We start from the raw sequence: 14,373 nt of genomic DNA, 5'->3' as shown, positions 1-14,373 counted from the left end.
GAATTTCATTTTTTGTTTTATTGTCCTTTGTACGAAAAACAGAGACTTTGTATGTATGAGGTAATAGAAAAGAAATATCCTGATTAGTTTTGGTTATCTGAAGATAAAATCTTATGTTGGCTTTTTGAAAATGAATTTTTTTGTTTGGCAAATTTTATGTCAAAGGCATGGACAATAAGAATAGACACTTTGTATTCTGTTAGACTCTGACTAGGGGGGTTATTGGATTTTTGTGATGGGCATGTTTCTATAATGTTTTATGTATTTTGTCTTTCAGTGTCAAATAAGCCCGTGTGGGCTGGGCACATTAGTGCATGACACTTAAATAAAATAAAAAAAATATTCATACCTGTTATATGGTGTACTGTTGGCACTGCATGTTTTATTGTATTGTGTTTGTGTGAATCTGGAATTAATTCTATTTATCCATTCATCTGCAGCAGAAAGTTCCAGTGAAACCCTTTTTCTTATTTCTTTAACATTTATTTTGGTAATATGCTTCCTTTCTTTTTACAAATAGAGAAAACCAAACAATTTGGTAAATCAGAGTTAGTGATAATTTGGAGTAAAAACACAGTCATCCAACCCAATGTTTTCAGATTCGATACAAAAAGTTTCCTTCTGCGTCAAAGTAATCGTTCCCAATCTTCTGAACAGGTGGGGGATTTTTTACTTCCTCCAGCAAGTCTGATAGTTGTTCTTCTGTCAACACCTGCCCGTCCCAGCTCCATTCGTCCTCCTCTGTGGGACTTTTTTCTGTGGTGCTCTCTGCTGTTCTGATCACAGCAGCATCTTCAGCCACCTGAGTTTTCAGCTGAGGTGAAGGAGCATTAACAGAAGCAGGAATTTGAACAAGGGACCTCGAGGCATCATATTTTACCAATGGAGTCTGACCAGACGAGGGCACTAAACTGTTTTTACCCCCAGATGGGAGCATGGTTGACTTGTGGTTCCCTGGTAATTTTTTCAAGTTGTCCTGCTGTGTCCCTGCACCTGGAGGCAGACTCTGCAAGCCAAGTCTAGCCATCACTTTAGCATCCTGCTTGGTCTTTTTATCAGGAGATGGCATGAACTTGCTCCTGAGGACTCTCCGGATTTCTTCAGGGGTGGCAGAAAAGCCCTCAGCGAGGCGTTCGACAGACCATTCATCCGGCTGATTGTTCTTAAGATATCTGAAAATTGGACAGGAATGTGGGTCAAGTGGAAAGTCTAAGGTTGTTGTTTGTTTGTTTTGTAGATTGGACAGTTCCCTTACCTAATTTGATCAATAGCCTCCCAGGTTAACCTCCTTTCTGGAGCTCCTGCTGGAGTCATTTTTCTCCTCATTATGTGATACTTAACAGTCTTCTGTGCCTTCCTTTCTTTGCTGCAAAATAGGGCAGAAATTGTTGAGAAATCTACACATAAAATAAAACAACAACAAAAGATAACCTTAGCAGATTGAGTTTTGTATCTAAAAGAGCGATCATACTCGAAAAATGCCTGGAACTTCTCCTCCACATCTTCCAGATCCACGTCTCCATCGTCAGCAACATCATCTCCGGATGTAGGCCCGTTTGATTTCGTGTCTCCGTGCTCGGGATTGTGTCCCTTCCATGCCCTGCCGATCCCTCTGCTTGCAAGTCTACAGCTAAAATAATTAGCTGAAGGAGTCACTGATTGGGAACCAGACCTGGAAAAATGGCAGAGGACCCGAAGAGTCCTGCTGGCCATGCTCCTTGTTACTTGTATTCCACGCGGAGGAAACAAAAGTAGCCCGTCCGCCCTCGGATCCTGCCTGGTGATGTTTAGTTGGCCTATTTAGATTTGTTTTTGTTCAGTTGTTATTGCAAGTTACATTTATTTTTTACACCAGTCCCAAATGTAGCGATAATCTACACTTGACATTTGTTTACTCTCTGCGTCTATTCCCGGAAGTGTTTCCGGAAGTCTGAAGTTTAAAGTGTGTTTTTTTTTAACGGTGCTGCCCCCTTGTGGAGAGTCTATGGCTACAAAACGCTTATGAAACCATTTACATTTATTAAGTATACATTTTTTTTCTAAAAATAAATGTAAAAAATGAAAAGTAGAAAAATATTTTAAAAACATGCAAAGAATTTCACAAAAACACAATAGGGACTGGTAAAGAAAGTGCTGTACAACCTGCTGCACACAATACATTTTTTGTGATTCATTTTTTTCTCTTTTTCTTAAGGATTTATAGACAGTCATAGTGGGACCATGCCTGAATGTTAAGCACTGATGTGTTATTTATTTGTTTTCTTGTCCACAGAGGTAGTATTTCTGCATCTTGAAATCTATTTCTCACAATTTGTCACAGATTGTTTTAAAATATCATTTATGTGCTTTAAATGTAATGTGAAATCAGGGCACCAGACTAATCCGTCAACTTTAAAATTGAAACTGTACTCTAGTTTGTCTTGTTTCTGCCTGTTGGGGAGGACAACAAGACAGTCTATTGTGCAACTTCTGTGACCCTGTGCACTCTGCCCTGCTGAAGTCCAGCTGGAGAACCAAATACAGATGCAGTATGGCAGCACACTTTTCATAATGCAGTGGAAAATCACCACCAAACCTGAAGAGTTTTTGTTTTTTTCCCTAAGCCTTGAAAAAGTAGACTTTGGGTTTTCTTTATGAGCTCAGCATGGGCTTCCCATGTCAGGTTACCTCTGATGTTGCCTATAGGTATATACTTAGGACAACCATAGCTTGGTGTTCTGTTTCTTTGAATTTAAAAATGAAAAAAGAAGGTAAAAAAAGAATGTCACTACAGCATCTAGGCTTACTTTGAAACAATTAGATTCTTAACTGTGTCAGAGAGTTGAATGACTCCATCTGCTGGGGAGCAGAGGTAATGCAGCCTGCGCAGTCCCCGCAGTCATGTGCCACGCAGCTGTGCACCTCCTCCCAACCGCCGTTGTTTCATTTGCGCCATTTTGTCCGCTCACTTTGTTGATTGGGTTTTAGCGAGCTGTACTAGAGCCAATCAGAGGGAAACCGGACAGCGAAGCTACGGTAAGGGAGCCACGATTGAAGGCATTGGTAGTTGTCAGCACGGATTGGTTTGTCATGGACCAACCAAATTACTAACCCTGCTAACTGCAAAAAAATCAAAATTGCTGTTCGAGTTTGACCGCTTTGTCCTGGTTCTGTTAAGTTCTCAACGGCCTCGAAATGATCTATGTTAACTGCAGCGGGGTAACATAATCTCTGTTGGTCTGACGTTAGCTTACGCTAAAATAAGAACTCCCAAACAAAGAAAGGGCATATAATGTTCCCCTAGTTCCACCCGTTTGTCTCATCGACCTAGCAAATATTTAACAACTGGGGAAACGCCAAAGCCGTCAAAACCGATCGATTGTCCCCATACTAAAAATTGAGCATCCATTTTGTTCTTTCTAGAATTTACCATGGTGTTTACCTAGCTTTGGCGCTAAGCTAAGCTAGGTGGTCGTCTTCCAAACACAGCTAACGGGTGATTTTTATAGCATGTTTTAATGTATCTTAATACACATTGATCAAATAAAAAATTCAATATACGACTCAATAAAAGCCAGTGTTACGAAATAAAATTATAAAAAATGGCGATGATTACGTTGTCAAATAAGGCACTACATTTTTAGTAGAAAGAAAAATGCTTGATTAAATTAGATTAAAAAAACTGATAACATCCCTTTTAAAGGACATTGTATATTTAGGCTAAACTGTTTGTGTTTTTTCTTTTATTAGAGGACTGCGTCAAAAAGCAGCAGCGATGGAGCAGTACACGTCTGCCACCACTACGACAGGGGAGCAGATTGTTGTGCAGACCGCCAACGGACAGATCCAACAGCAGGTGAGCGCGCGCGTGCGCCAGCCGAGAAATCAAATCAAACTTTATTTATAACGCATTTTCCTATAAAAACACAACACAAAGCGCTTTACATTAAAACAAAATTAATCATACAAAAATGAAAAGAACCCCCTCCCCAAACCTTAACACACACACACACCCCACCCCTTTCAAACCTTCCACCTCCTGGCTAATGGGGATGGGCAATTGGAAATAGGCTGAGCACGAAAGCCAAATATTGGTTGAGTAAAACCTAATATTTGGGACCTCCCTCTCACAGTGAATAGCTGCATAGCCAGCCAAATACAGAATCACAGGCAGGAACCAGCCTCAACACCACAGCTAAGTGGTGATGCATGTCTGCAGCCCAGAGGGGGAGATCCCAACTGAGAAAGGACTTCAGGACTTTGTAAACACAGCAAACTTTTTACAAGGTGAACCAGATTAGTTGACTTGACCTGTTTTGTTCCTTTCGTGACAGTCAAAAAAATATACAATTAACCAGGTTCATTTTTTCAGTATTACACAAACATTTATTGATAAAACAGATTTGTACATTTAAATAGTGTTGCAGAGTGATTAACTAAAAAGTAAATCTTACATTTTTGTTATTCTATGTCTTTCATCAAATTTCATATGCTTGCACTCAGATTTGTCATATTTTATGTAATTTTTTGGTTTAAAGTGCGACTCTTCTGTAGTATTCAATTCTGGTTTCTGAGCAGCCCACTACACACTATTAATTGGGTGTGTAACAATAATCCACTTAATGGATTAATCTATTTAAATTCCAATGATCTAATTGCATCAATCTGTCTGAGGCAAGTTGTTAATCAAATCAGTCTATACCCTTATAAAATCTTTTCAATATGAAATAAATCAATTATATCGATCATGGAAAATACTAATTGGATTGAGACATGCCATGTTTATTTTTTTTATAACAACCAAGTGCCATCACATCAAACAACACACGTGATGCAGCCAAAAATGGTCAATCCATCACTACAGTCCACTGTGTGGAAACACTTTGAACTTTGCCAAGACATGGGACCATACAGTGTGCTGGAATATTCTAAAAATGTTCCCTTTGGATTATTTTGATGTGGCAAGACAGCGGTGGGCTTAACTTTATGAAACAAAAATGTGAATGGATTTCCCATTAATTCTTGTTTACTTGTTTGTATACATATGTAATTTACACTTGATTTTCTGGCAATAAAGACAAAGAATCTTGAAAACCTCACCTGCACTGTTCAGTACTTAGGTAGAGTCACACTGGTTGAATTTTTAGATAAAGATGTCCTGACCCATTTTAGGTCAGTGAATCGGATCGTTCAAAATAAACCAACATCGACTATGAATCATATAAGCAAGCACAAATTATGATATGAATCGACCCCTAATATTAATACAATTCTGACATCTGCTTCCTGACCACTTTCACTGTTTTCTTGCCTCGAGTAAAGTTAGTCTTTAGTCAGATTGTTTAAAAGTCTCTGAATCAGAATGTGGGCTTTTATTTTTTTAAGACCTTAGTTTAAAAGCAGCTTAGCCAACTTAAAAAATAAATGTATATCTTCGGAATATATTTTGAACAACAGTGACAACCAAATGCTTTAGTGATAGTGTCAATTGTATAAGATAAGAGAAAGATAAATGTATCTATATGCTCACAGTGTATTCATCTTTTGACGTCTGAAGTTCTTGGTAGGTGGGCTGGGTATCACCCAAAATCTTTAGAATCGATTCTATTTACAATTTTTTTTATTTTTTTTGATCCACCCAATTCAATTCAATATTGAATTGACACAGATTCCACCTTTATACATATTTGTATGAATATACAACAATAATCTATATATGTTTTATAGATATTCATATTAATCTGATGCAGTTCATACACTGTAAAATTGTGCTGATCATTGTGTTCTGCCTCTCCTGTGGTGCGTTTCAGTTTGGCCACTAGGTGGAGTTGTGCTATAGCATTACTCTTTATCCCAGTAGGTTACTTTAACCCTAGACCATTTTCACCACAAAAAGTTACACCACTACATTTGCTGGGTAATTTATACCCGATCTTATATACCCAATAAAATGGTTAAATATATATATAAATATATATATATATATATATATATATATATATATATATATATATATATATATATATATATATATATATATATATATATATATATATATTTTTTTTTTTTTTTTAAAGAATTTGTTAAATTCATGTATGTGAATATATAAAGCTGTCCATTTCGTCAGCAATGGATGTTAAGGTCTGGGAAATTCCATTATATGTTAGCATCAAGCTAGCGGACCTTTGCTTTACTGCAGTTTTGCGTTAGGTCATCGGAAAAGGACCGGTATAAAAGATCAATCTCTCCTTTTATGGATCGATTATTGATTTATTAATCGTGGATTATCCTTGGAGGGAAAAAATGGTTAACAGGAAATGAATCTGTGAAAGAAAATAATAGTCTTTCAACTCTAATTGTACAGCTTAACATTGTTGCCCATAGTGATAAGGTAATTCAATCCAGGCCAAAGAAAGCCATAGTTTTCTTAAAATATTTAAACAATTTGTGGCTGAAATGTTTTTGTCTGAGACTGTATTGTCCTGCGTTGCCTGCAGACACATGGCACAGTGACGGCTGTGCAGCTGCAGACAGATGCACCAGTGGTGACTGCGTCTGGCCAGCAGGTGCAGACTCTCCAGGTAGTTGTGTCACTGCTGTAACAGTCTGACATCTACCAGTCTGCACGTAACACCCAGGGGTGTTTGTATCTATTTATTTGTCCTAATTCATATGTGCCGTTTGGTTCATCCTCTCCCCTTCAGCATGCCCTGCAACTACCTGAGCTGCATGCTCCTCAGCGCAGTGCTTCGCGCCAGCCTCTAAAATGATGCTTGTGCTGTCATGGCTTTAAAGCATCACTGTGTATGTGAGATGTTTTCACAGAACAATCACCTTTTTAGTTTGTGAGAACATCGTTTGAAGCACCAGTTGTACAGGTGGACATTAAAAGTTAGCAAAGAAATACCTTGAGTTTCCGCTATGAGTAGCATGTATCATGATCATTTTCGGCAGACATCTCCTCCTTAAACTGTATCTTTGCCATTTTTTTCTTTTATTTTTTTGATCCACAGTCTGGTATTTTTTGCTTTCACACGTATGTTGTGCCCATTTTAAAGTTGAATGAGCTGCATGTGCCAAATGTTTTTTTCTTCATCTCCATGCTTTTAGCAAATTAAACCTAGACCTAGTTCTGAGTACTTTTGAAATGTAATAAAATCAAACCTCATGATAAGATGGTTTGAAAAGAAAGTACATACTGTCTTAAGTTTGGATTTATAGTAAAAGCGCACGATTTCATGGTTTTGACGTTTCATTCGCTTTTGCATCTCTCATGTGATGTGGCTTGCATGCTGCCCTGTGAGTCACTTGTTTCTTCAGAGCTTCTGCAACAACTCTGTTTGTCTCTGTAGGTCCAAGGCCAGCCCCTAATGGTTCAGGTGAGCGGTGGGCAGCTCATCACTTCGTCAGGCCAGCCCATCATGGTGCAGGCCATGTCTGGAGGTCAGGGTCAAACCATTATGCAGGTTCCTGTGTCTGGAGCTCAAGGACTGCAGCAGGTAAAGAAAAAAGCCTGGTGGTTGAACATCTTAGTCTTAGAAACGTGAGACTCTATTGGTAAAGGAGAATCCAAGTAATGGTTTTAGTTTAAGGAAAGCTTGCAGTGACAACCTTCTAACTTCACTTGATAATAGTTAAAAACAGACCCCTTGCGTGTGACATTACTGCAGGGGTCTGTGTAATAGATATTTCTTCCGCAGACCAACTCATTTGCCCTTTAAACATATGTAATCATATTACAGCGAGGTGTTGACAGTATGGAATCGCTGAATTTTCTTCTCCTGTGCTGCTGTGCCCTGGAAAACGTGTCTGTGTGTAGATCCAGCTGGTACAGCCAGGTCAGATACAGTTGCAAGGTGGCCAGACTCTTCAGCTCCAGGGTCAGCAGGGTCAACAGCAAATCATCATTCAGCAACCGCAGACAGCCATCACAGCCGGACAGAACCAGGTAACTCATCAACTCTCATCAACTCAACTTAACACTCTAACTGCTTATCTGTTGGTCCAAATCTGACTTATGCTTCAGGGCATTTGTTTAAGTTGGATATTGACAGAATTGAATTCCAGGTCAAGCAGTTAGACATCATTAAAAAAATATATGCTGATCATTTTTGGAGGGAATTTTATTAGTAAGATTTATTTTCCTTGACCTCTCCTCTGATACAGGGGCAGCAGATCAGTGTGCAGGGTCAACAGGTGGCACAGACAGCTGATGGACAGACCATCGTGTACCAGCCGGTCAACACAGATGGATCTGTCCTGCAGCAGGGTGAGCCCAGCCTCCGCCACTCTATTTTTAAAGCTTTATAGACCGCAGCAGCATTGAACAGCATGTCTCACATGAGATGATTATTCTTTTGTCGTGCAGGAATGATAACAATTCCAGCTGCCAGCCTGGCAGGAGCTCAGATTGTACAGGCAGGGGGTGCCAACACAAACACTACCAACAGTGGCCAAGGCACTGTGACCGTCACCCTGCCCGTCTCCGGCAACATGGTCAATGCAGGTGGAATGGTCATGGTAAGACCCTATGCCGTGGTACCCAACATCATACCCCCCCTGCCCCCTCTTTCCTTTTTCTAGACTAACACCAGGGTGCGAGGTGGGTCAGTGGATCTTTTAGATTGTGATTGTAATGTTGGCAACATAATCTTGATAATTCAAGGGTTACTAATTTATAGGTTTGCACTAACCACCTCTTGTAGAGCACGAGTACCGGCAGAAGCATTTTTACTCTCCAGGAATAAACAACCTTTTTTAAAACTAACTAAAGACATTCAGTCAACACACTCTTCTTCTCTGTTTTCATGTGAAGTTTAATTCATTCACCATAGACATCTATGTACATCTATCCAACTCAACAGCTGTGTGTGTGAGCATACACTATGAAGATATAGAGGTCTAAACACTGTATGCTTTCTTTGGGGCTTTTTTGTAGATGGTTCCTGGAAGTGGAGGAGTTCCCACAATGCAGCGGATCCCCCTGCCAGGGGCTGAGATGCTGGAGGAGGAGCCTCTGTATGTCAATGCCAAACAGTACCATCGTATTTTGAAGCGAAGACAGGCCCGAGCCAAACTGGAGGCTGAGGGCAAGATCCCCAAAGAGAGGAGGGTTTGTAAAATTTGTCATTCTAGATTATTAGTTTGTATTAACAAACAACACTTGTCAATAAGTGAAGTTGACACATTTTAGGAGGAACCTAAAGCGTAAAAGAGGCTCTTTGTGATGACTTCATGTAAATCTCTAGATCATCAATCACAAAGCTCGGTCATTAGCTTAGCGTATTTCAAGAAAGAATCAGAAAGCGAGGAGAAAAACCCGTAGCTAACTTGGTAATTGGTAAATGTTTCTGAATGTCATTATTAAAAGAAATATTTTGTTAGCAGAAGTATCTACACGAGTCTCGCCATCGTCACGCTATGCAACGCAAGCGAGGAGATGGAGGCCGTTTCTTCTCCCCGAAGGACAAAGAAGATGCATTGGGCTTATCGCAGGTAAGATCAGATGTTTTTTCAAAGCTTAATGAAGTACCTGTGAGAGTAGCTTAGCTTTTACTGCTGATTTTTATTCATGGATGTATGTATTTGCTCTGTTGGTGCTGGAGCAGGATCTTTCTCAGTCTCCACCAGATGAGACAGTAGCTCAGATGATCCGGGTGTCATAGAACCATCGCCGCCATCAACCCTTTCAGCTGAACTCTACCCTGCCAGAGATCCTCCATCCCAGTGGACATCTGGCACACTTCATGTCATCTGTTCTTCTTTCTGCCCCGCTGCACCAAATACCTCACCAGGGTTTTCCTTGTGTCTCTCATCCTTTTGACTGGTCTTCCAGGGATCTGGTTGTGCAGTTGCTCACCCAGTGGACTTTTCTGGTATTGAAATTAAAACGGAAGGGCATCATCATGCTCAGCTTTCACTGCCGAGCTCCAAAGACCAGTTTTTAGTTTAGTTAAGGACCTGTTTGGACGATAATGGAACATGGATTTGTTGCTCAACATTCATGGAGATTAAATTACTGCCATGAAGCCATACTCTGTCAAATTTTGGTCTAATGGTAGGAAATTCAAAATGTTATTTCCTGCTGAAAATTTCCCCTCCTTTTTTTGTATTTGCAAACGACAGCAGTTTTCTTATTGTTGGAAACACAAGTATTTTCTCTACACTGCTGTTCTGTACCATTTTTGTGATGCCCTTTATAATGTAGTTATATCAGCTCATGTTTTGTGTGGTTGGATCCCATTATCTGCTGTGTTGAACCCGATGTTTGGTAGTAATATGTAGATAAAGACAATATGTTTGTTTTTTCTTCACCACTGTGAATAAAACAAACCCCAGTTCTGTGCATGCTTTTTATGCAGTTGGTAAGTTGTTTTTTTTAAGGAAAAAAAATACAGTTTTCTATCCTTGTATTAGTCTGATTTTGGTCTTTTCTTTTCATCTGTTGGTTCATTGTTTGGTCTTTTCATTGTAGATAGTTTTTTTTTAATTGCCATCAGATGCAGTTGTGCAATTTTATTTTTTATAATGAAAGAGGAGTGGACATGAATCCTAAAAATAACATTTTTATTAAGTTATTAAAGGCTGTTTGTGGTTATTTCATAATATATTTTATACTTTATTTCTTTAGTGAGGACTACTACTGTGAATAAATGTACCGGTACACCTTTTTTTGTTTTGTAATGAAACAAAATATGTTTGGCCTTTAAAGTCCCACTTCAAATATCTTTTCGATCTATTTTAAAAGCGTTTCCAGTGGTCTTTTATTTATCATTTTGCCATTTTTAGCTAAAAAATTAAACAAATGTGTCATTTTCTACAACATAGTTTCTGCAGGAGTTAATCAAAAATTCACCTCGGGGTTGTGGGCACCACAGTTACAGGGACACGTTGATTGGTCAAGATGCATTATGGGATATGTGGTGTTATCCTAAAGCCTCAGGCTCTAAAGTCTTATTTTGGAAATTGAACTGCACCATCCTTGAGCATGCGGAAGTGATTTTTGAAATTCATTGCTTAACAATTTATTGTAATAAACACTAGCTGAACCCTCATTCTGCAACAATTGGGAACTTTTGAAATACGAACTTGTCAATTTTATTTTAGAAAATATAGCTCTGACTTGACGAAAAAAAAGAAAAGCTGATGAGACAGAAGTAATACAAGACTGCACTTCTTACATCTTAACCAACAAAGGTCTTTGATGAAACAGACAAGACAGCTTTAATAGATTTACAGCACAAGTTAGATGACATAAGCAAAAAGCTGAAGGAGCATTTATCGATTGATCTATTGATTTAGGAGGAGGTGGATTGAAGGAGAGCAGAACTCAGACTATTTTTTCAGGCTTGAGAAACACCAGTCCAATATTAATTCTATTTTACAATTAAATATGAATGAGGTTATTTATGATGATAAAAATACTATGACAAAATATTGTTCTGATTTTTATTGTAAGTTTTATTCTTCCAACTTCCCTTACCTTTCTTAACTCTGTCAGTAACATTACTCAAGTGAGTGAAGCAAACAGTGTCTGTTGTGATGAGGTCATTTCTTTGAATGAGGTCACAGATGCTATGAAATATATTTAAAAATAAAGAAACCTCCTGGAACAGACGACCTTATTGTCACTTTCTATAAACAGTTTTCTGACAATTAAGCTCTATTTTTACAAAAGGTTTTTAAGGAAAGCATCGACAAATATGCGCTCCTTCCTACTTTATCTCAAGGACTGATTACCTTGATTCCTAAACCTAGAAAGGATCCTCTTTTCTTAGTTGGCGACCGATCACCTTATTGAATTGTGATTATAAGAAATTGGAATTCTTTGGAATATTTGATTCTTGCAAATAGAATACAGCCTGTCTTGGATACAATTATTGACAAAAATCTGGATTTTTGCAAAATCGTCATATTTCAAATATATATTAGATTACTCAGAACTTGTGCAGGATGACAGTGTCGAATGGAATGGAAACAAGTTTATTTCGAATACATAAAAAACACACATTTAAAAAAAAAGGAGAAAATAAAGAAAACGTTCACACTCGAGAGAAAAAAGATTATTATAAACACAAACAGAAAAAACATGAACACATGTGTTATGAACAATTATACAACTATACATATTCCAAAAGGAGTGAGAAGAAGTATTTACTTATATAAACTCACCTCCTATTCCTCATCAATATTAACTACATTAGCAAGCAGCTTCTTTATTTATATAAAATGTTTTATAATATAATCTATGTGGCTATAAAATATAATAATTTTTCTAGAGTCCTGTCATAAATACTGAGAATAATCTACAATTGAAAAATACTATGCGCATATTAAGATAAAAATAATATACCCATACATTTAATGTACATATGTATACTTACATATATATATACATCATATGTCCATCCGATATATTTGAATATCGTTTTAAAACCTTTTTTTTAAATCCTATTTTAAACATGTTTATGTTTGGACATTGCTTTATTTCTGCTTCTGTACTGTTCCACAGTTTTGCTCCACTAATAGAAACACTGAACATCTTCTATTTGTGCGTGCTTTGTTTGTGTAAAAATTCTGTTTTCTTCTCAAATTGTACTCTCCCTCTCATTTCATGAATAATTATTGCATATTTGTTGGTAGCATGCTATATGTGGCTTTGAACATGATTAGTGCTGTACGCAGCTCCACCAGATCTGTAAGTTTCAATCATTTTGATTGCAGGAATAATGCATGTGTATGATCAAGATAACTCACATTATGTAAGTCTCATTCTTTTAGACTTTTAAAAAGCGTTTGATTCTTTGGAACACAATTTTATTATTGCTGCTTTTTAGGTCAATTCTTCTGCAATGCTGTTCAAACTTTATATTTCAATAGTAATAGTTCCATAAAACCCGCTAGCAGAACTTCTTCTAGAATCTTTTAAAAACGTGGGGTTAAGGCAGGGATGCCCCTCATCGGTGTATCTGTTTCTTCTTTCAGTACAACTCCTCAACTTACATATCCAACTCAGTCCATTAAAGGGTTTAATTGTTGCTTAGAGGGAACTATTGATAAGTCAACTTGCAGACGATGCTGCTCTCTTTCTTCAGGATACTTCACAAGTAGTTGTGGCAATTGACATAATCCTATCCTTTTCTAAAGCTTCTGGACTTACTCCTAATTTAAACAAATGTGAAATTCTGCCTGTGGTTTTCAAATTTACAAAAGATATTCAATCCAAATCTTCTAAAAATGTCTCCCCTTTAATAGATAAAACCCAAAAAAACCCTTATCCAATGGCTGCAAAGAGATCTATCTCTGAAGGGCAGAGTTCTGCTTACAAAAGCAGAAGGGATCTCTTGTTTGACCCATTCTGCTCAATCTTTACAGGTTAATAACCCAATCTGCAATGCAATTAATAAAATATTCTATACATTTTTATGGAGAAGTAAAACTCACTATATCCGAAAATCTGTTACTTCTCTGATACAGGTGTCTTAAATTGTATTGATTTTGATGCACTTAAAAATACACTCAAGGTAATCTGGATTAAAAAATATTTAAATATCCCCACATCTAATTGGAACTTTATTCCACATTTTGTATTTTCAAAGTCAGGTGACCTTAACTTCCTGCTGCGCTGTAATAACAGTATTCCAAAAATTCCTTTAAAACTTTCAAACTTCCATCAACAGGTTCTCTTGGGCATTTATTTGTAAACACAACTTTTCTCCACATAGTTGTTGTATTTGGAATATCTGTAATATTGTTTATAAAAACAAAACTCTGTTTTGAAGTAACTGGTTTAACAAGAAACCAAAAAGAACCGGGGTTGTTATATAATTACTCAGAATTTATTATGCAGTATAATATACCAAGAACTCCAAAGAATTTGGAGTAGCGTAGAATTTGCAATAGATGTAAAGGAATGGTAAACCAGATTAAATGTTTGTTTTTTATAATAAAAAAAATTAAACACTGTAATTTAATTGCACCATTCATGACCTCAAAGTCAACAACATTCATCCCTCCTCTATAGGTTTTAGTGTCATTTTTTCAGATGAAGTGTTTGTTATTCTAGATAAAATAATACTGTTTTTGATGAATCCTTTTAATTTTTGTGTCAGAAATAGCTACTGCATATGAAGGGTAAATTCATCTTGAAATGCTCTCCATTTCTGTTAAAAGAATTCTACCAAACATTCAAATGTTTATTTGTAACCAACTGTTCAAAATCTTTTTGTTTTTTTCAATTATGGACTTAATAATATGATCATATTTACTCTTAATATTCTTATTTTTTATTCCTAAATATTTAATTTCATTCTTAATGGGAATATTGTGAATTCCTGTTTCATTCGTGTCATAAATTGTTATGAATCTCACACTTGCTTGTGTTTAATGTCAGTC

At 37.2% G+C, this 14,373-nt stretch overlaps 2 protein-coding genes across 13 annotated transcripts; one reads left to right on the top strand and one right to left on the bottom strand.

Annotated features, from left to right (window-relative positions):
- Window positions 1-461: 461 nt before the first annotated feature.
- Window positions 462-1,946, bottom strand: ngrn (neugrin, neurite outgrowth associated). Its single transcript, XM_004070405.5, has 3 exons — window positions 1,472-1,946; window positions 1,256-1,366; window positions 462-1,172 (listed from the first exon to the last, which is right to left on the bottom strand). The coding sequence occupies exons 1-3, from the start codon at window positions 1,711-1,713 to the stop codon at window positions 596-598; spliced, it is 930 nt and encodes a 309-aa protein (XP_004070453.1). The 5' UTR covers window positions 1,714-1,946; the 3' UTR covers window positions 462-595.
- An 889-nt stretch (window positions 1,947-2,835) lies between these two features.
- On the top strand, window positions 2,836-10,561 carry nfyal (nuclear transcription factor Y, alpha, like). 12 transcript variants are annotated; one of them, XM_078950711.1, is made up of 10 exons: window positions 2,851-3,015; window positions 3,730-3,835; window positions 6,477-6,560; window positions 7,332-7,478; window positions 7,799-7,927; window positions 8,146-8,248; window positions 8,348-8,499; window positions 8,918-9,091; window positions 9,367-9,474; window positions 9,588-10,561. In XM_078950711.1, the coding sequence occupies exons 2-10, from the start codon at window positions 3,755-3,757 to the stop codon at window positions 9,642-9,644; spliced, it is 1,035 nt and encodes a 344-aa protein (XP_078806837.1). In that variant the 5' UTR covers window positions 2,851-3,015; window positions 3,730-3,754; the 3' UTR covers window positions 9,645-10,561. The 12 variants fall into 12 exon arrangements, with proteins under 12 accessions (XP_078806838.1, XP_078806837.1, XP_078806836.1 ...); XM_078950710.1 differs by having other exon boundaries at window positions 9,364-9,474; XM_078950709.1 differs by having other exon boundaries at window positions 6,477-6,563.
- Window positions 10,562-14,373: the final 3,812 nt, after the last annotated feature.

Source organism: Oryzias latipes, chromosome 7, assembly GCF_053564925.1.
Source record: "Oryzias latipes strain Hd-rR chromosome 7, Olatipes_Hd-rR_3.1".
Lineage (NCBI taxonomy): Eukaryota > Metazoa > Chordata > Actinopteri > Beloniformes > Adrianichthyidae > Oryzias > Oryzias latipes.
This window is presented reverse-complemented; position numbering and strand designations above follow the sequence as displayed.